Consider the following 24,951-nt stretch of genomic DNA (forward strand, 5'->3'; position numbering starts at 1 on the left):
AAAACAGATTGCTTTCCTCCTGTTTCGTTCGTTTCCTCTGGTTTCCAGGTTCTGTTCTCTGGATGAAAGACGCATCCCTTCTCCAATCGAATGGAAAGAAGAAAGTGTTCCCTGTCATGAGGAACTGCCCAAAGGGACCAGTCATGATCAATAAACTAGAGAGTCTTGGAGGTAACAGTTGTCAACATTAAATAATATGGTCAGAGGACCTTTTCCAAGAACATTCCGAATGCAGAATGAAATCATTTACATGATTTATAGGCCATTCCCCGCTTGCCAAAATACTGAGCTTGCTGTTATCATGAAATGTTTGTAGTAGAGGATTCATTAGTGACAGTTATTAGCAGCTTCGCCACTGAAACCCCACGGATCTCCTCATCATTCAAAGGCTTGTTGTGCTGAGTCAATTTTCATCTGGATTCCTTTCTTCCTTACTGGTTGTTTAAGATCCTGCTTTTAAGCAACAAACGTGGATGGCTGTTAACGACCTACTTAAGCATAAAATTCTCCCTCGGCTTGTTTTGACGTATTTGGGAAAAGTCATGGAATAGACCTGAAAATTACAACTCGTTGAAATTTTAAGACACTTTAATTATCATGATTAAAAGATCCAACTATTAGGGATATGGAGGTACTTAGATGAAGGTTGGGATATTAAAATATGGCAAAACCAGAAAAATACCCCCTTCAAAACAGCCCTTTCATAATAGTCCACTTCTCCCCGAAGAGGTTACACCTGAGGGAGAAAATACGATTCGGGAGTGTGTGCGTGTGCGTGTGCATGTGCGCGTGCGCATGTGCACACCTAGGCGTGGTTAAGTGGTGACTTTTAACAAAATCAGTGAGCCTTCGGGAATCCACACAACCCGCTCCAGCAGTCTGTTGTTCAGCACTCATTCCTCAACGAAGCATCAGTGTCTGCCTTACCAAGTTCTGTGGCCTGAGAAGCGGTGACGTGGAATCCACGTCACCACCCCTGGTACCTCGGAGGCAACAGTCAGTTCAACAGGCCCCACCAGGCTGCGCTGACCGCCTCAGCCCGTCAGGCAGCGAGGGAGAAGGGCTTAGGAAGCCAGGGTTCCAGCTGTTCCCCATTCACTTGGGCTCCCTCGGAGAGCACTTTCCCTCAGTTATGAACTTAACCATGATAAATGGAGAGTTAAGAGACATTTGTGGAGATTTATTTCAAATAAAATGCAGAGGAAGTTGTCATCTCTGATGCCTGGGAGACACGCTCTCACTGTCCACGTGCTTCTGCATTTGGTGGCTCAGGCTCCCTTCCTAAAAATAAATGACCCACTTTCCCACTTGAAACTTGCATTGCTTCTCTCTGTGATTCTCTTCTGCGATCATGAAGAATTTCTTTGAAGAAGGAAAAATGCACCTAAAAACATCTTTACTCTAGAAATAAAAAATCATGGTAAAATTTGTGATGATCTGAAATGACTGAAGTAATATGGTTTGGTTTTGTGTACAAATTCTGTGTAACTCACAAAGTCTCACTAACCACATCATGTATTTAGCCTGGTAAAACAAGTATAGTTAATGAAAAGAGTAAGGATCCAGAAAGAAATGAAAAGACCCAATGGTAAAGATCTGCAGCATTTTCCGTCCCCTCAGCAATGATCCATATATGTTTTTAAAATGTACTTATCACCTTTATGATACAATTATGAGCCTTCTTGTATGGTAGTTAGTATTTATTCTTTTATAAATAATAATTTAGTATTATTATTTGGTATTACTAGTATTATTCTTTTATATATTGGTATTATTATTTTATAAATAAATATTTTTCCATTTACATTATTTAATTTAGTATTTCCTTGAGATTGTTGACTTCAAATATAGTAGCATTTTAAAGCATTATGTGAAAGGAAAAATCAGCATCTCTGAATACCAATAGAAGGGAACAACAGGAACAAATGCAGTAAACTGTAAACAACGCTATTAAAATGACATAGGAATTACTGCCAGCAAAACTGTTCTTTAGTTGTGAAAGAAATATTAAGGACAGGTGTCATGACAACTACTGAGACCTTCCTCATGACATAAGAGGATACAACACAGTAAGAATCCAAAGGGAACACATTTCTCATTTTGCCCTACAATCTCATTTATTCTCCTGTCCAGGCACCACCTGTCAATTCTTACATCTTACGAGAATCAGCGTCCTGCGATATTGTGGAGCAAAGTTCTGGACTCAGAAGAAGATCCTGTTTAAACACTTACTGGTTTTAATGCTAGACAGGTTGCTGATTCCCTGAGCCTAAGGTTTTGCTTTCTAAAAATTGTGGCCAATAATATTTGGTTTACTAGGTTGTTCTAAAACATTAATAGCAGCTAAAGTTAACTTACATTTTACAGGCACATTAATTATTTTACTAAATATTCCGCAGAGCTCCGTTATTATTAATCCTAATCACACCGATGAGAGAAGCTCAGGTTTACTGGGGTCAAGGGCTGCGCGCAAGACCCCGTAGCTCGTCAGTGATGCACAAGGGCTACAAACTCACATCTTACTGCTTCGAGGCCCTGCTTCTGACCAGCGTGCTAAAAATACATGGCAACGTGATATGCAAATTTGACAGCACTTTCCCACATAAGATGGTAAGATCATTGTGGTAAAGATTATGTCTTACTCTTTGTGAATTCAGTGTTTAGGAGGGCTATTCAATAATCGCTATGTTTAATGAAATTAAATTGACTGTGATATTGGAAATAATTAAAAGGAAATGCCTGTGAAAAACAAATACAAATCTACAAGATGTGAAAGTCCTGGGATCATTTTTGTTTTCCTCTGAGCAAAGGGCATCAGCTTCTAGCATCACACGCAGTAACAGTCCAGGTAACCCCTGGATACCGTTCTACAGCCCGGGGAAGCGCGGGGCAATATGGGGAAGCCTCCCTCCCCCTTAGGGGCAGGAGGAGGCCTACTGAGAGCGAGCGGGGGGGGGGGGGGGGGGGGGGGGAGCTCACTAGCGGAGGGGGAGACAAAGGGCCGGCCTGCGGCTGATGTATCAGCAAGAAGAGACTCGAGGAGAGAGCCGGCCAGCGCTGTGCCAGGCTCGGGGCTGCACCAAGTCACCGGGAGACGGGCAGGAGGACCACCCGCTGTGGAAACCAGGACACGTCACCAGTGACGAAATCCAACAGCTCAAGCAAAGCCTGGAAGTTCTTATCTTTAAAAACACTGAATATTTTTTCAGAAAGCAAAATAGGACTATACAGAAGTGGGTCTAGGTTAAAAAAAAATACTTGTTCTTAGATTCACTGTATGATGTGTGCTTAAAATGCTCAAGGAAGGGTCTCAATGTAATGCTCTTCCCGCTTTTGTTTCTTTAGAAGGATTACAACTTTATTTTGTTTCTTTAGTTTGGTGGGGGGGGCGTTATTAGGTTTATTTATTTATCATTATTTTTTCAAACGGAGGTGCCAAGGCTTGAGCCCAGGACCTCATGCATGCGAAGCATGTGCTCTACCACTTGAGCTGTGTCCTCCCCCTCTTTCCACTTGCAGGTCAAACTCAAGAGTGGAAATGGAACGGGGCCCACCTCTTATCAAGCGCACAGCAACCTGATCTCCCTCGCCACGCAACTTTTGAAATATAGGAAACACATGTTTTAAAAACATCTTCAAAAGAGATTAACAGAGTCCTCATGAATGTTTGGCAAGAACCCAGAGATATCATTTCTTTTAACAGTTTTAAAACTATTTTCTGAGTATCGTTTATCAAATTCTTAAAGCATGCACGTATGTTATCTAAAATTAAGGGAAAGAAACAATCAGAAACAGACTATAAATTCCTGAGGCAATTTTAAATCTAGTTACCCCAAATTTCCAATGTAACATTTCTTTCCGCTTCAAGACGTGAACTACAAAAAGGGTTCTAGGTAGACTAACTCAAAGAAAACCAATGAATATCATCCTGTTTTTTTCTCAGGCACATCTCGATTTTACTTTTATTATATCACAATGTATAGGTTTTAATATTCCTGAGAATTGATTTTTTGGGCCACATTCAGGTTTATGTGGTAACACTTAAAATTTGTCCTTATGTCAGCATTTGTCAAAATACATAACCCTAGCTATTAGTCTAGTTCTCGCAGGAGAACCTTTTTCTAAGGCTCAGACTCAACGAATTCTGCCTTTCATGCACTACCCTAGTCTTTCACATTGATTTCTCCTTTTCAAATAGTCAACATGATTATAATTAAGTGCTCAGTGTTTGCATTCTCCAAGATACAATCCCTAAGAGGGCAAGGACTGTGTTATGGTGTTCACTGCAGTATCTGTTATGGTGTCTCAATAAATAAACGTTAAACGGATGATGGATGGATGGATGGATGAATGGTCACTTCCTCTCCTGGTGCGGTATTACTAAGCCACTAAAGAAGAAACTGTGGAATCTTATTTTTAAGGAAGTCCATCTTATTTTAAGCAAGACGTGAGTAGTCTGTGGACATTCTAAGATTATGTAGGAATAATAAACTAAAAAGAGTCTATATACATTTGCATCTTATTTTATCTGTTTTATTCTAGGATGAGGCTGTTGTTTAAATAGAGATTCAATGGAATTTGGAGATTTTTGTGCTGAATTCATTCCTAAGATCCCCAGCCACTATATCGAGCTCTTTTTTTTTTAACCTTATATATGCCAGTTACTTGTCTTTTCTCTCCTCTGTGTGTAGACATTTCTCTTGGAACACGCTGCTTTCAGGACTGCTAATGTCAAAGCAAATGACATATGCAACAGCAATTAAATATTTATGCAATGTAGCACCGAAATGGTAAATATTGTATCATGCTTTCTACTTGTCATTAGTCAGGAGATGTTGCTACATTCTGCAAAAACGATAGCTGAAAACAGAGAAAACAGCCCCGTGTTTCACAGACAAGATATTTATGTATTGTGCAAACTGGAATTTAGCTGACTTTAAAGATATTTCTTATTGCTGACGTCCTTGGATGTTTTTCAAGTCAGGGAGATCCTTACATTTGAATGGTAAAAACAGCCTGCTTACATATAGTATTTCTCATATATTATTTACTTCAGCCGATCTCATATCAAGCTAAGAGTAAAATAAATTACTTTGAGGGGAGGAGAGGAAGAGCATACTTTCTACATTTGTATAATTTTCTTGATTTTGGTAGTGATTTCTTTTTTCTCAATAGTAACAAACAAATTATTAGGATCAACTCAAAACTAAACATCTTTATGTTGTGCTTATAAAAAGCAACAAAAAATTTATAACATCAAAAAAGGCTGAGTGTACAATATATTGATTTTTCCCACTGTAAGTTCAATTCAGAAGTCACTGATATGATTACACAGAGTTGGCTGGAGAATGAACTGAATTTTAAGTGACCTCAATCTTTTCTAGGTTTCTGGATGATATGCTGGACACAGAAAACTACTGTTTCCTACAAATTAATAGAGTTCATATTGAAAGTCAGGATAGAGTGGAAACATGATAAAATGGCCAAAATTTCTGCGGGTGCTTGGAGGAGTACAGACAGACATACACAAAAGTGTAATTCCATCCATACATAGTGCTGTCCTTAATGAGGAAAAAACCAGAACCATTGAGAATGGGTTTTGAGTAGATTTTTTTTTGAATTTACAGACTCAGAAGACTGCAGCAGTATGCTGTATCATATTACTAAGTTCTTCCTTTCCTAGGGGTAAACTGTTTTATTCTGAGCCTTCATTCACTGTTAAATCAGGTTTAAATATGTCCTTAATTTTATATATCTAAGGATAAAATATTGATATACTAATTCAAAATTTTTAGTTTCCAATTTTCAGTGCTCTAAATTATAGGCAGGATGGTTTTTTTCTCCAGTATGATTTAACATCACATTAGTATTAAAATGCTACTACCATCCCATCTCAGACAAAATGCATTTTCTGAACATAAAGCAAACGAGGAGTTAAGGGAAGAAGCCGTAGTGAAAAATGGTATATAATTCATTGTTTGGCTCTGTTCACCAACCGAATAAAGCGGCACTTTTATTACAAAGACATGTCCCAAAAGAAAAAAGAACGTCACAACACATTTTATTTTGCCATATATATTTAAATGCTTGATTTTTCACAAAGCATAAAGGGCTGGCTTGGTTTACCTCCTGACCCTGAGTTGCATACATATAGCTGGTACCATAATCAATTTCAAGGTACACAGAGAAGTAAAAATGTTCATAAAATGCAAAGAGACACAGAAGGAGGACAGATAACTGCTAAGGAATGAAAACTGCCATGAACCTGGATTCGACAGGTTATGTTTTGCTACAGCTAGGGAAAGCGTATGTCGTTACACAGGCTTTTTAGCAGACATATGACAACATCTATTTTAGGAATCAGTTGGTAGCAGCTGTTCAAAGGAAATAAATAACTACATATGTATTTTTTTTTTCCCAATGAAAAGGCATATTGAATATGTGAGGAGTTCTCTGGCTAGCAGCATATGTCGGGAGTTCATAAGAAAAACAATGCTGAGTTATTTCTTGTCATTGGGAAGTGAATCTACAAACCCATCCCTAGTAAGTTCCAATTTTTGTGGAGAAAAAAAAAAAAAGACTATGGGAGGTTTGGAGGGAAATAAGAAAGTGTCTGTTTAAAGATATAGGGTTTCTTTTTGTGGGTGATGGAACTGTTTTAAAATTGACTGTGGTGATGCTTGCAAAACTATATGAATATACTAAACACCACTGAATTGCATACTATATATGGGTGAACTATATGATATGTGAATTATATGTCAACAAAGTTGTTACAGAAAGACTTGTCAAGTGAATTACTGGTTGAGATAAGCCTGGCCAGAAGAGTCCCAAATTGATAAAATTTCCTAGCATAATATACATGGGTAAGATTTTTGTTTTCTCTAGTTTCCCTTAAATTTAAAGGATGCATGCAAATATTTTTGGTGCTACTCTACATGGGAACGACTTTGGATTTTCAGACTCTGCCTAGCAGTATATGGTCATGTTCATCAGACTAAATGTCCATAATGGTGTTATTTGAAACCTGACTTGACTTTGTTGCAGTTTTAACTGATGGTAACATAGTAATTCCAACATATTTTGACCTGTATTTAATAATGTTTCAGTAATGTTTACACTTTTTGACAAGATTTCTGGGCATATTTCAATGTGCGCAACATCAAAATTTCAGGTTCTCTCCCACCCGCCCACCCAGGAAAAAGAGCTTTGTGCGAATAAAGAACAATAATCAAGATGCCTACTCATTCCGTAACTGGGAACAGAAGCAGAAGCAACAGTAACCAACAGACTATTTCTTTTCTAGCCATTCTTTGGTGAACAGCTGCTGGCTATTGCCCATCTTTATCATTTTCTTATTTTAGAAAAAAGAAGAACGAGTAAATTAAGGCCCAGACAAAGTGGGACAGGTATTTTTTTTTTTTTGATAGTCTGTATCACTAACAATTATCACTGAACTCAACGTTTGTGTTTAGGAACCAGGAGAATTTTCATTGTGCAAAGGCACAGCAACTTGAAGACCAATGCATTAGGGAAGGATTTCAACTGAGAGCTCAGTAATCTCAAGAAAATCACACATGACTCTGCTGAAAAGAAGTCAGCCCTATGTATGTGCCTGGACATTTTAAGAATTGGGATACGATAAATCATGACACGTCTATTATGTCATCAGCTATAGTTTCTCAATTCTGCTCACTCCTCCTTCATCCCCACATGGCTCGATGATCTCCCAAGTAGACTAGTTTTGTAACGGGTTGTCTGTACTCGTCCTGTCTCCAATGGTAGCCACCAGCCACATGTAGCTATCTGAGTTCACATTAACTGCCAATAGTAAAATTTAAACTCTCGTCTGTCAGTTTTATCAGCCACATTTCAAGAGCTCAATAGCCCCACCTGTCTAGAGGCTACTGAACTGGACAGAGCAGAGATGGTTGCATCATCAAGACTCCCACGACGGTGCTGGCCCAGAGCCTTGCTACTCGAAGTGTGGTCCGAGGACCACAGCAGCATCAGCCAGGAGCCTGTCTGAAATGCACTCGGTTCTCACTTCAGATCTGCTGAATCAGAGTACACACCTTCAAGTCTGAAAAGCACAAGTCTGGACATTCTGTCTTCAAATTCCATGGTTTGGAATGTCACTGGAGCAATCCTTTAAAAACACAAATGTGATCCTTCTTCAGTGCAATGCTTCACTTTCTTCAGTTTCTTTCCTATTTTCAGTTCTTCAAAAACCTCATGGGGAGGCAGTGCAGCCTTCTAGGGTCTTTGGGAGTTTCCAGTCCAGCTTCCATCGTTTACTGGCTGCGTGATTTTAGACAAGGTGCCTCTCAAAGCGGTAGGCTCCTGTTTGTTAAATAGAGGTGGTAACTCATGGGGTGGGTGTGAAAACGAGAGGAGGTAATTCACATGCAGCTTTGAGCACAGTGCTGGCATGCACCGTGAGCATGCCCGCACACAGCTCTGGTGTTTCACACTTCCTTTCCCTGCCTTGGGTGACGTCTTCTCAAGGTGACCTCCCACTGACCATTCTGCCATTAAACCTAGTGAACTGAATGCTTCTGCATCGTTCAATCATCACCTGCTAGACCAAGTCTTTCCCCAACATCTTCAGCCAGGAGCAAGTGTTTCCCTCCTCTCCTTGCTCACTCAGATCAAGTTGCTACAAAAGCATGTACTGTTAAAAGTGTACTTGCATCCATGTCTTTATCATTTGATGGAGAACGTCTAGAATAAAGAGCTAACCTGAACCTCTAACATCTAGCATATTGCCTAGAAAAATGTTGACCTAAAAATGGTTACTCAAAAACCACAGAAGGACCAGAGGAAAATTTAAGCAAATTTTAAAAGATAAAGAGTAAATAAGAATTTTGTAGGAATAACATGAATATTAGAAATTACAAAGAAAAGGGGGGAGGGTTTAGCTTAATGATAAAGTGCCTGCTTAGCATGCGTGAAGTCCTGGGTTCAGTCCCCAGCACATTCAGAAAGAAAGAAAGAAAGAAAGAAAGAAAGAAAGAAAGAAAGAAAGAGAGAAACCTTATTACCCCCACCTCCAAAAAAAAAGAAATTACAAAGGAAAAATCAATACATTTGATAACTTAAAAATTCCTGTATGGTATATGGCAAGACAAGTATAAACAAAGTTAACAATAAATTGGAATATATATATATATATATAACATATGACAAATCACTCATATCCTTAATAAACACCTGCAAACTGAAAAAAAAAAAGGACAAAAGTCCAATAGAAAAATGGGGGAAACGAGGCTAGCCACACTCATACACACAAAAAGACAAATGGCCAATAGGTATTTGAAAAGATATTCAAAACACTACTTGTAATACATGAAAACAAAAACAAAATGTTTTAATTTCAAAGACTGCCAACAATTAAAAATACTGATAGTATGTCGCACAAGTAGTTGTGTACACTGAGGGTGATTTGGCCATGGTTTGCAAAACTTAAAACATGCCTACCCATTGGTACAGAAAATTTCTTTCAAAGAATTTATTCTGATCAAAAGTTTGATGGACTGAACACACACACACACACACTACATGTATTAAAAAACAATCACGGCATTTTTGGGAACTGGTTAATTTAAAACAGCCGCTAAATGATACTTAATGAATGATAAATGAGAAAGCCTGGTACAAAATGCATTAAAAAATACGGAACTCTAGGTTTATATATGCATGGAAAGACATCCGAAAGGGTAGGCACCAAAAAGGTAACAGCGGTTACCTATGCAAAAAGTTAACACCGACCTATGAAAATTAATTTTCTTTCTTTTTCAGCCTTTCTCTATTCTTTGAACCTTTTATGGGAACAGGAAAAACAACCAAACAGCAAAGGATGTCTCCCTCCCTCCCTCCCTTTCTGACTATCCTGAGACAACTGTTTCTTAGAGAAGACATTTGTCAATGCTATACTCTCATAACTTCTCATGACCTTTCACTGGAAGGTAAGAAAGAAAATTCTAGGAGAGAAATAATTCCTCACGCCTTTTCTTTTACTTATTTCTTAAGGCTTTGACTTTGTATTGACAGTGAATACGAGGGAAGGGGACCTCTAAGGGAATGGAAGAAAGAAAATTTATGGACGGCTGCACTTTTGTTAAAGGTTGCGAGGTCAATCTGATGATGACATTGGCCTCCCCATTGATTTGGGGGTTTATCAGGCTGATCTGGCTGGACAGACCTCTCTCTCTGTTTCACATGCACACTCAACAGAAAAGGACGGCCTTCCCTGAGTGAGTGCCCTATTCCTTTTTTCCCCCAAGGGTAAAGGCACTATTCTTCACTCTTGAAAAGATTCATCATGCTAACTGATGAAGAAATGAAATTCTTTACCTGATCTAAACTATAACAACAAAAATCACTGTGTTAGTGTGTGAGTTACTGAAGCACAGGAAGACCAGTGAAAATTCTATGTTTGTGCTTAATTAAGGCAATAAAAGATGAGCTCATTCTTTGATGATAAAAGTAATTTTTGCCAGGTACCACCTGGATTGTATCACCTTAATTTCGACCACAGTGACTAAATCATAACAAATGTTCAACGAGTATCTGTTGACCTGACCAGAGTACATGAGTATATTAACTATGTAATTTGTACGTTTCCGTGTGGGGAGAGAGAAAATCAAAGGGCGATGCTTATGACAGTGGCACTAGCAGGCACTGAAGTAGGATGATGACCACTAAGCAGAAAAAAATAGGTAACTGGAAAAAAAGGAACATTTTGAGTTTTATTTAGGAGTCAGATATTCAATTATATTCATTGATGGATCCTTGAAAAGAGTACAAATACTAGAGATCTAATCTCACATTAAAAGGCTACTTTTCTCGCTAGTCCCACAAAGTAAATAGAGTTAAGTGGTATCAGAGCCGATATTCAAAGTATTTAACAACTGGGTTGGACACGGGCACTGACGAGCAGAAAGGATGTCCGACAACACGTCAGCAACACAGACGCTGAATTCCGACCCTGCAGAGCACTCACCTATCTACTTGGCAGGTGCTGTTGTAAAAAAAAAAAATCCCCTGCAAATACATATGCTCCATTTATTACATCTCACTTGTGACTGGTGCATCTCAGAAACCACTTAAAATTCTTCTGCAGCACACCGCTGACAGATACAAGTAACGTACACAGTTAGCCAGAAGAGACTCTCTCAGTGGCTGGATAGTTCCTAGCTGAGTGCCGGGAATCTGTCTGCGAATACTGACTTCTGTGGTGGTGACGCTCCTCGTTGACCTCGCGTGTTCAGAAACAGCACAGCGCTGTACCACGAGCGCGTGATCTCGGCCAAGCGACAACCCTTTCGGTGCCTGGTTTGACCACTTTCACAAGGAGGGCGTTACCTGAGATTGAAAGCTGACAGAGAGGCTTCACCTCGCTTTCATCTCTGACAGGTGGCGGCTGAAGAGGTGCGGGGCCGAGCGCGGTGACGAGGATAACGGGGCCGCGGGCAGGGGCCGCGGGAGACAGCGCCCGGGTCCATCAGCCGGGTCTGCCGCGGTCAGAGGAGGGAAGCCGGAGGACGCAGCAAGCCACGGAGTTGCCATCCCGACTCAGTGATCCCTCAGGTTCTTTCAAGCTCTAACACTCTATTTTCCTCTTAAATGATATGACTCCAACTGGTTAGTTATTTCACTTTCCGAAGTACATAATTTATAACTAAGGAGTATTGTAGCTAATGATAGAAACCGGTTCGCTGCAAAAGCGTCAAGCTCTCCCACCTACGGCTCCGCAGCGCCCTTATCCAGTTACAGAGTTTCACGGGCCATCACAGATCACTTCGTGAACGGGAGGACGCATCGCTGCCTACTGCTCTTGTTGGCCAAACACACAGTCTGTGATTTATGTCAGTGCACAAACACCGTTCACACGTTGACGCAGTAGGCCCTTCCCTATGCTTCCTAGCAGATCAAAACCTGATGGGGTCATTTCTGACATTTGAGATAAGCCATTTCCCAATAGTCTGAATGATTCTCTATGTTCTGAAACAGTGAAAGAAAAGGCATATTCACAACTCCTATTAGCAGCTTCCATCACTGGGGTGACCATTCAACAAAAAACATGATCAATACTACATCCGAAAAGCTGGAAAATCCACGTAGAGGAATGAGTACCTAATCCAGTCACGGTTTTACGGATGCACGGTCCTCTGGAGAGCATCCCTGAGTGCCAGGTGACAGCCCTGAGTGATGGGACTTACATTTAGTCCGCCGAAAGACGGGCAGTATCACAAGAATCAGAGAACTTCCTACTGATTGTGCACTGAGGGAGATTCCTGCCCAGCGCTTCGCTCCTGCAAGCGCATCAGTTATTTCGTGGGCATGAAATGTCACACAACTGCCCACGTCTCACCAGGGACAAGTCCAACACATGTAAGCTCTAGCGTGCGTCCAAGACAGACCTCATTCCTTGCGCAAAGTCAGCTTTCCCATTTATCGCCACATGGTGAGAAATGACTTAAAACACTCTGCGATTTAGAATATATTGGGGGGACGGTATAGCTTAAGCAGTAGAGTGCATGCATAGCATGCACGAGGCCCTGGGTTCAATCCCCAGTACCTCCTCCAAATATAAATTAAAAAAATAAAGGCAATTACCTCCCCTTCAGAAAACAAGAGGAAAAAAATAGACTACATTTGTATCAACCTCTCCCCCCATGACATACAGCCTTATGAGACACTTCTTAACCAAATAAATAAATAAAAGCAACTGAACGATAATGTAACGTCCCGACTGACAGACAAAGGGGTTTGAGAAATCGTCCTTACCTATGAAGTAGGACAGGAGTACTGCCAGGAGCACCGAGACCCCTACGGCGCACAGGGCGGTGCACTTCCAGCTGCAGTACTTGGAAGACTTCTTGAACTTGAAAGCGCTTCTTGACAGGGTGTTTCTAGGCAGCGGCCGAGTAGGCGGCGAGTAAACAGAACCAGACGCCATTGTGTATCCTGGGGTCGCAGTGCTGAACAGTGGCGTGGTCCCCGTTCCTGTTTTGAATAGGAAATGCCTGCAGAACAAGAGGACATGCTGTCAGACACGACGACGTGAAAGAGGGCGGGCAGAGCCGGCCAGGCCCGAGCTCTCCCCTCCTGCCTCTCTCTGGCTTGTGAACACTTACCGCATATAATTCAAACAAAGAGCAATGGAGAACATATCTTAACCAAGAAAACCCAACTCGTAGAGATGCCTGCGGGATGAGAGAGACTGATTTCTAATGAGACTAGGAGGAGTTACGCACACAAGCGATCACCATCCCTTCAAGGGGGATCGTGAGAGACTGCAGAGACGTTCTAAACACAAAAGCATCTCCAAGCTTCCCTCTATCAATTGCCGAAGAACGTCTCCCCACATGTGGCTTAAGGAGAGTACTTGCTAACTTCCTAGCAGGACATGCGCTTGCTACCCATGAGAAGATGGACTCCTACGAACACGAGCTTGCACGACCGCGTGCACGCCCATTTCTTTTCTGGGTGTGCCTAGGAAACGTTCTTATCCAACCTGCCTTCCCCCATAACAAGTATGGTCAGGCTTGGCCACAGGCAGCTGGTCAGTTCACAAGGGAGGCAAACTAATTTTATTTTGAGTGGATGTCAAACAGGAGGGTAGATCTGCTGGGGGGAGAAGTGGAGGGAGAAAGAATTCACAGAGCACTTTCTAAAACCAACCTAAATAAATGAAGAGTTCAGTGAGGCAGGTGTTAGATCAACTACAGAAAGCCCCCCTACCAACGTGAGCTGAGTAACAGGGGTAAAACTGCATCTAGAAGGTGTCTGTTCTCTTACTTTGAAAACGTTTAAGCCGAAATTGAATGATCCCATGATTGGAGTGCTGTATAGGGAATAATTCAGGAAAGATGACCAGTTTTAAGATTCCTATTAACAAGAAAAGTCCCCACATCTAGAAAAAAGCACCATACTTCTCATAGATTACATTTCACAGTATGCTAGTATCGTCTTGGGTGTTTGGTTTGTGTCCTGACATTTATTACTGTTTCCCTGATGATGTCTGATGAAGTCAACAGACTCTGCTCTGCCTTTCAGACGCAGGAGGCTGTAGGTGACATGAAGGTTCCACTGTGGTACAATCCAGCCTCCACGCAAGATGACTTTCAATGGGACACAGCTGAATATTTAAAATTTTAATACTAATTGTACTTATTTTAATGGGTATTAGAAAATGAACTGAATATGTCAAGTTAGGGGGTTAAAAGCACAGAACCCAGAAGCGAGATTGCTTCCATACCAGCTACGTGTCCTTGGGCAGGATATGTAACTCCTCTCTGAGTTTTGGTGTCTTAATCTGGAAAATGGGAACAGGAATCGTATCTACCTGTTGGGGTTATTATGAGGCTTAAATGAGCTAGTAGTCATTGTAAAGTACTCGGAATACAGTAAACACAACATAAGTGTTTGAGAAATGAAAGTAGAATCAAACTCATAATTTCATGTATATTATTGCTTAGGAGAGGCATTAAATTACCAGGAATTTAAGTTACAGAGAGTCTATTTCCAGAAAATTGCTAGGTGAATAATAATGTAGCTCGTGTACAGATACCTTAAAAGTCATGAAAGTCTGCCTAACACGGGTATAGGGGAAAGGATTCCGGATCAGAAATCAGCAGAGCTGGGTGTAAGTTCCCAGATTGATGATCACTTCCTGGCCTGAGGATCCCACTTGCTTCTTTAAATTGAGGCTAACAACCTGCTTACCTCACACAGCTGTAAACCAGTTAATGAATCTAAAAATGCTTTGTCAACCACAAAATTAGAACAGATGCAAATGATAAGTAACTGCTTCTATAAATTACACTAGCAACTGTATTGTGAATCCATTTTCCCCCTTGAAACTACTATATGAAGCAAATTTTAAAGTTTATAACCTGAATTAAATGTTGGAAGTGGTATTTTTAGCACCTACTACCACATTCATATTCGGCACGATTACTAAGAATGTGGGCTCTGGAACCAGGCTGTCTGAGTTTAAATCCAGACTTCACTTACAATTACCTGAATGAAGTTTGTAAGTTATTCAAATTTTCTATCTCGGTTTTATCATCTATGAAATGGGAATAATCATAGTACCTAGTAAACAGGCATTTTATGAGGATGAAGTGAATGTTTACATCTGGCACCAGGTAAGTACTCCATGTGCATTGGCTATTTTTCTTCCCAAATTCACTCACTGGAGGCTATATTCCAAAAGATCCAAAAGTATCATCTGAAGACGTTAAATCCCAGTTCACAACAGAACACCCTCAAAACCAATGTCTTCAAAATGAACTCCCTGGTTTACAAATTTGATGTTGGCGATTCCACTCGAGGGCCTGTACTCTGGATGAGAAGACAGACTGTATCGTACCAAGGAGGAATGTGATCATTCAGATCAGGTGCAGGCAACCTTCTTCTGTAAAGGACCAAACATTGAATATTTTAAGCTTTTCGGGCCATACCATCACAACGAAGCTTACTTAGTAACAGCAGCGCCAGACGATACATAATTGATTGAGTATGGCTGTAATCAAATCAAACTTGATTTATGGACATCGGAATTTTAATCTCATAGAATTTTGCATGTCATGAAATCTTTTAACTTTTAAAAATCACTTAAAGATGGAAAAATCATAGCCCATGATCACTACAAAAACAGCTGACACGATGGATGGCTCCCTGATCCGAGGTTCTCACCGTTTTAGGATTACATGTGACAAGTGAGCAAGGGCCTGGCTCAGGGGCCCACAGTACTGACTATTTCCTCAAAGCCACTGGAAATGATTAAATAAAAAAAAGTGTCTCAAAGGAGACACATGAGAAAGTAAGGCTGGACAGATCCATGTGACTAGACAGAGAGCCTACAGAAGCCCTGTTCCCTTTACTTTCCCTCATATCATCCTGCTTCATTTCTTCAAAGTGCTTATTACAATCGGTTATGATCTTGTCTGTCTACCCGTGTGGTGGGTTAAAATTTCTAATGCTATTTAAAATGTGTGTGTTTTTTTTTTCCTTCCTGAAAATGTCCCCCTTCCTGTCTTGGCTCTGCCTCTCCTCCCTCAGTTCCAGTAGCTGCGTTATTTACTGCACTGCCTCCAGGAGAGATAAGACAAGACGAGAAGGAGGAACAGTCAGCATCTTGCTGGCTTCCTAAAGCCCGGTCTACTGGGTGAAATGGAGTGGACTGGGCTGTAACCAGAATGTTTGGCAGAAATACAGTGTCAGATAAAAAAGGAGTTTCTCTTCAGACCTGGAGACCTTCGGGCTGGGAGCAGAACGAGAACTGGAGGGGAGCTGATGAGAACAGAGGATGCCACCGGGTGGGCGGAGAGAAGCCGGACCTCGCCTTCGGCCAGCAGCACCTGGGGTGGCTGTAGTCTGCAAGTCTCCAAAGAAGCCTGAGGCTCTCCCTACACTCCCGTGCCTTGACTGAGGGTGTGGAAATAGCAGAATGAGCTACCTGACGAAGCCCTGCACACAGGAACCAGCAGCACCTGAGCAGAAACCAGGGGGTGGGTGTGGCTCAGTCGTAGAGCAGATGCTCAGCGAGAGGGAGGTTCTGGGTTCAATCTCCAGCACCTCCTTAAAAAAAAGAACAGCAACCGGTATGGAGGCCCGTGGCCAAAGGCAGACTCCCTTGCCTTAGTCCTTGGTACCATGAAGAACCTCTAGGGGGACAGCAGAAATAGAGAGCATCTGGATAAAATTAAAATGTGAAATAAACTGAATTTAGGAGGTAAAGATTCCCTTAGACTGGACAATTTTCTCATTAAGGATTAGGAAGAGAGAACTGGTGGCGGGTGGGGATGGATGAGGGTGGAGGATTCTCTGTGCCTTGGAGACAAGAGGTCCCACTCCTGGCTCCCCAGGCGGAGGGCTGGAGAAGTGGGACCACGGAGTGGACCGGGGGCCTTGGGAGTAGAAGAAACCTGTCCTTAAACCTCAGACAGAGACCTGCGGAGGTCACAGGATCCCAAAGAGAACTGGCGGGTGGAGGGTGGCGGTGATGCCGTTACAGGGAGCCGCCCTGAGATCCCGTGTCTCAGCGTGACTCATAAGAAGCAGAATGACCTCCACAGCTCCAAGAGTAGCAGAGAAATGGTAGCATGTGCCACTGGACCGGAAGGGGCCACGCGGACTGGGGTGCAGGCTGTCTCAGCGGTAACACGCGATCAGCAACGAGGGAACAGAGAGCACCCAGACTCAGCATTGTGGGGCAGCAGATCCAGCAGCAGGTGCTCCCCGCTGCGCTCACAGCAGCGATTGGGGGGTGGCGGAGGAGAGGGAGAGCCCCACATCACCCGAGTATATACAGAAAAATATTTTTAAAAGCTGTGTATCTAGTGTACTAAGTTGATGGATACCAATGATACAGCCACTGCAGAACTCTGCTGCCTGTCTTCTCCCGTTAGCATGTAAACTCTACCAAGGCTTATTCACCTCTGAGTATTTTCAGGACTTAGTTCCTGGCACATAGTTGTTGCACCACAAATAATGTAAAATAAATAAAACGGTGACCATTGTGCCGAGGCGGAAATTGAGTCTCAGAGAAATTAAGCACTTTGGACAAAGACTTAACAGCTAATAAGTACATGGCGAAATAAGAACAAATAAATAAAAGTTGGAAATTGTAGGGACCAAAATGAAAAGCAAATCTGGAAAACGTGTTACAGCTTTATTCAGAGTGGTCTGGGCTGTTTTCCCAGCGGGAAATGAGGTTTGAAGCTGAGCCGATGGGACTAAAGATTATGACCTTGGTCTCCAAACCAAAAAAAAAAAAAAAAAAAAAAAAAAAAAAGCTCAAGACAATGCACTAGACACACACCGACTTCAAACTGGACATCTGTGTTTCAGTTTCTGAAATCTACGTATCGATACACGATGTCCATCTGCTTTCGTGACCCTGGCAAGGAACTCTTCCAAGAACTAGGCTTGAATTGCTAGGAAATTATTATTTTTCTTGGAGCAAAATGCAACTTTGAGATACTGTTGAAAAGAAAGATGTACTATTGAAAAATACAATGTTCATCAATGTGAGTGGAACCAGAGACTCTGTACCTTCAAAGAGTTTCTAACTTATTTAATTCATACATTTACTTCTGTTGCTGTGAGAGAAAGTAGAATTTGATTTTTTTTTTTAATTTGGCCACTGCCTTTATATCTCAGAAGTACATTTCCTCTTCCTCTGTCTAAATTACTATCCATGTCGGGGGTGGGGGGGCATCAAACTAGTGCCTTGGAGATGTATGTACATAATAAATAATTGAAAGAGAAATCAAATCACCTGTGAATTATATTTCAGAATCATTGGTCTTCAGTGTTTTCAGATGGCTTTCTAGTAGGGAAGTATAGAAAGAATTTGTAAAGATTGCTTAAATTGATGTATTTTGAAACCATGTACAAATAATGTCATTCATGTGAGGATGGTTCCTGTAGGTAAAATTAGATCTCAATATAGAAATGTTAAAATGCACATGTAAAAAGTCTCACAGACACTAACAAGAAGAGTGGAAAAGGTCTCTTTCAACGTACTTCCTACAGAGAACATTAGTTTCAGATTTGGTAGGAATCTGTCAATTTTGGGGTTCAGACAGCATGCTGTCTTTCCAAAGTCAACAGTGTCCTTTCCACTGCAATACAGATAACACAAAACACTGACAAGTGTATTTTATGACTAATGTGTATCTTTAAAAGCCCAGGACTTAAAAAAAAAAAAAACAGTTTCAAGGTTGAACGCCATGCTTACTTTATGTTTAGAACTCCACAGATATTTAATGAACGAACAGATAAATGAGTACAGGAATTCAGCTATGTGAAAAGTATGTACCAGGAGTTTCCATGTGAGAAACTCCTTTCATCACCCAGTTCTCCAGAAGGCGCCTACCCCTGAGTGTCATTTCAGTCTTTCCCACCCGGTGACTCTCCGCCGGGTCATCCAGCCTTGGGGATATGCTTCTCACAATATAAAAAATTTCTGCAAAAATTACTATCAAAAACATCTGGTTTTGACCCGGCACCCGCATGAGGTTTGGAGCATAAAGGCAGAAATTTTCTTTCCTTCTCAGACCATATTTGGGAATGAAAAAAGCAGACTCTGTGAGAATATTCCCCCATTGTATTCGGCGATAAAGCAGAAGCACCAGCAGCTTCTTTTTAACACAGAGCACACCCGAGCAGGCTGATTTCGCTCTGATGTTTCTAATGATGCCCTGCATGGCGCCTGCCTCCAGTTCCTCAGCTATCTGTGCCACTGTTTTCACTCTGGTGATGAACTCGAGACGCACACCTGAAGAGGGACTATCAGAGACTGAGATGAGGAAAATCAATTTCAAAGCCCCAGAGGCAGCTGGTGCAGAAGGTCACCGAACACTAACAGTTGCTCTGTGGCTTTGGAATCTTGAGGGGGATTCTATTGACAAAAACAAGCAGGCGAGCACCGTGGGACTGCGTGGCATCATTAACTGTGACGCCGTGGAGCAGCAGAAACACAACTATGGGTGGGTCACTTGGTATTAAGCACAATTAATTGCTCGTTTTGCTTAAGTTGAAAGACCCATTTCTTTGTTGATCTGCCTTCAACCTTTTGATTTCAGCTTCCCCCTTCTGGTTCGAGCTTGTATTTCTGACCGATTCTGTGATAGCTCTTTCTCTGGGTCATGTCACAAATTGGAAATTAGCGGGGACAAAGACTGAATCTCTTCATCTTTCTCGCAGTCCCATTCCCATCTTTTAGTCACTGTTGGTAACTGTATCCTTTACGTCTCTCTAATGGGCTAAGGGGTAATTTTCAATTACTTTTCTATCCTGCCCATCCCCTCCTCTCACCAGTATTCAACCTGTCAGAGAATCTTGCATTCTTTCCTTTACAGCATTTCTTCCTTGCTTTTTTTTATTTCTTTCTTTTTTTTTCTTGGCCAGGGTGGAGAAGTTCTTCTGAGTTCTTACACTTCAATTACCTGTTTTTTATTTTGTTTGGCCAAAGCCAAGAAGAGGCAAACGTATTTCAAATTTTCTTCTATTCTCAAATGAAATGTCATATTTTAAATACCAAACCTGCACAGTACCACTGAATTGCTTCTATTTGTCCAGCTATAATTTCTACCTACCCTTACCTCAGACCACTTACAATTGCTTCTTATAATCTGTTTTGCTCTTTTACTCAATGTCTTAGTAGGTATGTTTTGTTCCTTGGTGACTCTTCAGTTTTGATTGATTTTGTCTTTCAAAGTAATCACCACAAATCTTAACTATTCCAAGACTTTTAGTCGAAAATTAATCAGATTTTTGGAGTACATTTAAATGTGGCTCTCTATCTTATATCATATGTAATATCAATTTATTCAGTGCTCATTTTAAAAGATCCTAACATCAAGTACAAAATTAAATAAGTTATAAGGTATAATTAAATTGTAAGCTTATAAGAGTCACCAGAAAACAAACAGGTTGTCTTTTGTTCAGCAGGTTAATACAATTACGTTATTCTTCTAAAATCAAGAACACAGTTTAGTAAGTTGGAAATTGTAGGCACCAAAATGAGAAACATCCCTGGATAATGTGTTACAGCATCATTCAAAGCTGTGTGAGTCTTTTCCTCAATGGGACATGAGGACAGCTGGTAAAAGTCAAAAAGAAAGTGTGCAAGCACTGAATGAAATTTTAATTAGATTAACTTCATAATCAGCTATCTTCATAGAATGGAGGGTTTTTTTTTTCCTTCAGCATTTTATACAGTGTCAAACACTTTTTGAGAGATCAGCAAACAAAGCAGATGATTAGAATGAAAAGAGAACAGTAGCCAGCATTCAGTTTCTGTCCCAAAGGCACAGCTGAAACCTTTCCTGGTGACACACAGACACCTGGAAAAATACTTCCATTGTCTAAAACCCACTGTATCTCATGCGAAGAAAGGTTCTGTTGCCCAGGAGACGTTGAAACTTTCTTCCTGCTCTGATTGTGTTTGTTGAACAGAGAGGGTAATTTACATCAAACTAAATGTGAACCGTTCACATGTCTTGATGCCGTACCGTATAGTTATGTTTCTAGGCAAATTAATAAAAATTTTACCTACAATACAGATTGCTTGCTTCCAAATTGGATGCTCTGATTTCAAAGACAACATGCCAGTAAGAAGAAAGATTGGCTACATTTGGTCAGATTTACAACCTCTTCAGAATCCAAAGTTCTCACTTAAGAGTGGAGGAAATTTTAAGGTATAGGTTCTTTCTCCTTCTGGCAAAATGTAAGTTTCTGGATTTAAGAGGCTTATTAAAGGTCTCATAAGATTTCCTCAACATCAAACGACTCTTTCAAAATGACATTTTCAGATTTGAAGCAAATGAATCCCACACTTGTGGATTAAATTTACCTGGTAATATATGAAAGCTAAAACTAACTACTGGGTTCAAAATAGTTTTAGTCACTCAGTGATGCCAAAACAATGGCTGGTTGGCCTAGAATCCCATTTAAGATTAAAAATACTTAAAATTTTTTTCAAAATATACAAAATTTAATTATTGTACATTACCTTCCATATTGCCCATTATGACTCATTTAATTACTAATAGTCTATCACTGAGAGTATTATATATTAAATAATACAGGAGTTAAAACAGCCCCAGATATTTGTCAGGATACATACGCAAGAAACAGTAAACCTGAAAGATGACAGTGACTATTATCCAAGCTTTTTGAACCTTAAAATCTGTGCTGCATCGTCACGGTCTTTAGAACTTTCACTATCAAATTCTGATTTTTCAACTCCAAAGCCAACTGGATTACCTGTTAAATGTATACCTAGCAATGTGTTTATAATGGATGAAAAACCTTGGAAAAGCAGTTTAAGTGATGTGCTTTAGGATAATGATGCAAGGAAATATAACATTTTTGGCAGCTATTAAACAGAAAACTAAAGAAAGCAAGTCCATATAGAAGATGAGGTGTTCCTAGTCAAGGCTGGGTTTGCAATGGTTTTCCTTACCTTTCAGAGACTAATTCTTAATAGATATCCAAAGACAGCTGTACAATTACTGTGCTTAAATACCTAGTTCTTTTGGAAAGAAATCTCCATCAGTCAAGGATGATGGAAACTCAGAAGCTTTGTAACATGCCGGAACTAAGACACTGCAAAGGCTGCTATGAATTTTCAGGGACAAGCCCACCCACACTGCATCTGCATTAAGAGTGCAAAAAGTATTCTGCATCATATGGCATGACCCAGTAATCCTGCTCCTGGGCATACATCCAGAAGGAACCCTACTTCAAAAAGACACCTGAACCGCAATGTTCATAGCAGCACTATTTACAATTGCCAAGACATGGAAACAACCTACATGTCCATCAACAGAAGACTGGATAAAGAAGCTGTGGTATATTTATACAATGGAATACTACTCAGCCATAAAAAATAATGCCATTTGCAGCAACATGGATGTTCCTGGAGAACGTCATTCTAAGTGAAGAAAGCCAGAAAGAGAAAGAAAAATACCATATGAGATTGCTCATATGTGGAATCTAAAAAAAAAAAAGAACATAAATACAAAACAGAAACAGACTCATAGACATAGAATACAAACTTGTGGTTGCCAAGGGGGCGGGGGATGGGAACGGACAGACTGGGATTTCAAAATTTGTAGATACTGACAGGCATACGTAGAAAAGATAAACAAGATTATACTGTAAAGCAAGGGAAATATATACAAGAACTTGTGGTAGCTCACAGTGGAAAAAAATGTGACAATGAATATATGTATGTTCATGTATAACTGAAAAATTGTGCTCTACACTGGAATTCAACACAACACTGTAAAATGACTATAACTCAATAAAAAAAATTAAAAAACAGAGAAGGTATTCTGCAGTTACCTGTCCTTCTCCTAGAAACAGTTCCGTCAGACAGATGATGGAATCACAGGTTTTGGTAGGGCCTTGTGAATGTACACAGTGAACGGTTAGGCCACCAACATGAGCAGAAATGTACTTCAAGACCATTACACACATTAACACGGAAGTTCTCAAACTTTAGCTTGCCTCAGAATCCCTTGGAGGGCTTGTTAAGACATAGAAGGTCTCGGGTGGAACCCTAGGGGCTGATGTTACTGGTCCAGGCCTCACACTTTGAGAACCACTGCAGTGAAGGTACTGGCATATTAGTTTCTTAGCTTCAGTTTAACTTCAAGCCTCCCAACTAGACTGTATAATAAAACAGGAAATCAATTCCAAAGACTCCCGCTTAGACTTCACTGCTGGGAGCTCACTCCAAGGAGTCAATTTAGAACAAATGGAATTTGTTCAATACAAGGCTCAATCCCTTTGACCTCAGAATTGAATGGCTTAAACATTTTTCATCGTTTTGTGTCATCTCTTAATTCTTTACTTCCAACACTCTTTCTTATTGTTCTTTCCTTTCAGTGTCACCTATTGTTAAGAAATTGGTTCCCCATCCATTCTAATCTCACTGCTATTTTTAAATGTCTACCATGTTTACTGGCCTTTATCTCTAAATGAGACACCAGGACCCGTTCTCTTCTGGTTCTTCTTTGCTTCCTATAGTAGCTGTAGTTCCCTGTGTGTATTAAACAGTCAGCAACATACTGTCTTATTCCCAGGTGCCTTCTTTTGGGGAGCTCTTTCCTCTTCTCTTTGAACTTAACACTTGAATTTCTGAGTCATGTAGAAGTCACGCTGATAATTCATCTCCGGTATTTACAACTTCCCCAAAGGTTTCACTACTTTCCTTCAAACAGATAATGTGCTCTCTCTACCCTTAACCTTTTTGGCTGGAGTAGTCTTTACATAATGTTTTTATATTTTTTCCTCTAAAAACTTTGCTTCAATTTATTATAGGAGAGAAAAGAGCTGTCTCTACTAACTTTCTTTATTCTGCAAAGCCCAACTCTAAATATTTTAAAGGCACTGTACACACACACACACACCTCCTTACCCCTTTACACATCTGCTACTTTGGGAAGGAAACAAAGTAACACCATTTTCCTGCACAACATGTCTCCTCCCTAACTTTTCTCCTTTGAAGCGGCTGAGGACAAAGTAGTGACAGTCAAGGCGGTGTTCCTAGCACTGGCCACCGTGGGTGCACACTCCTACACCCTGACAGAGGTTGCAGCTGTGGCAGCTTCTGATCTACAAAACTACATGATGAAAAAAATTTCTCTCACTGAGGTTCAGAGGGAGCAGAATTCCAGCATAATTGAAAAAAAAAATTCCACGCAGAATCCTGTGTTATAGTTTAAGTTTTTTCTTTTATACTTTAATTCTTTAGATACTATTTTAAAACATGTTTCCAAGGGTGGAAGCAAAAGCACCTAGGAGAGCACTTAACTGGTACCAGGACAGTAAAAAGTATTTGGAGGACTGGTTTTTAATCAACTTCTTCAAGAACCACTGTGGTGGCAGCTAGTCACACCTGCCAAAATCTGTATCTAAGAATAAAAAATTAGCAGCTGGGATCTAAAAACTTAAAAGGTTCATCTCACGGGGTGATAAAAAGGTGAAACAGTTAAGAAATAATAAAATTTACCTCGAGTTGAGTCACTGATAAACTAAACTTCAGTATTTCTCACTTTGCACTTTGATAATTTAATTTCTACTAATTTTAAAATGAGTGTAGTAAAGGTGATGTGTGTGTGTGTAAATGCTCTAAGAATTAGACAGGGCTTGTTCAAAATGGTTTAATTATTTCGCTTCTAATATAAAGGTATTATTATTATAAATTTGTCTGAAAATGTTTTATAGTAAGTAATACACAGGGCATCCCTGAATTACCAAAAAGAAAATATTTTAGATGCCTACTAATTAAAACGCCTCTTCTTTTATTACCTTTAAATTAATTATGGTATGCATTTTAAAGAAAAATATTTTAAATAAGAAAATTAAACATCCTCCAAGTGAGTAATCAGCATTAGAATGTAAATTATATATTTTGAC

At 40.3% G+C, this 24,951-nt stretch overlaps 1 protein-coding gene across 1 annotated transcript in view; it reads right to left on the minus strand.

Moving 5' to 3' along the window:
* The window catches only part of TENM3 (teneurin transmembrane protein 3), a 540,843-nt gene that overhangs the window by 124,879 nt on the left and 391,013 nt on the right, over nt 1-24,951 (minus strand). Inside the window, 1 exon segment of the mRNA XM_032468497.1 lies at nt 12,793-13,031. Coding sequence (XP_032324388.1) covers nt 12,793-13,031 — 239 coding nt within the window.

The sequence above is a fragment of the Camelus ferus genome, chromosome 26 (genome assembly GCF_009834535.1).
Source record: "Camelus ferus isolate YT-003-E chromosome 26, BCGSAC_Cfer_1.0, whole genome shotgun sequence".
NCBI classification, from domain to species: Eukaryota; Metazoa; Chordata; class Mammalia; order Artiodactyla; family Camelidae; genus Camelus; species Camelus ferus.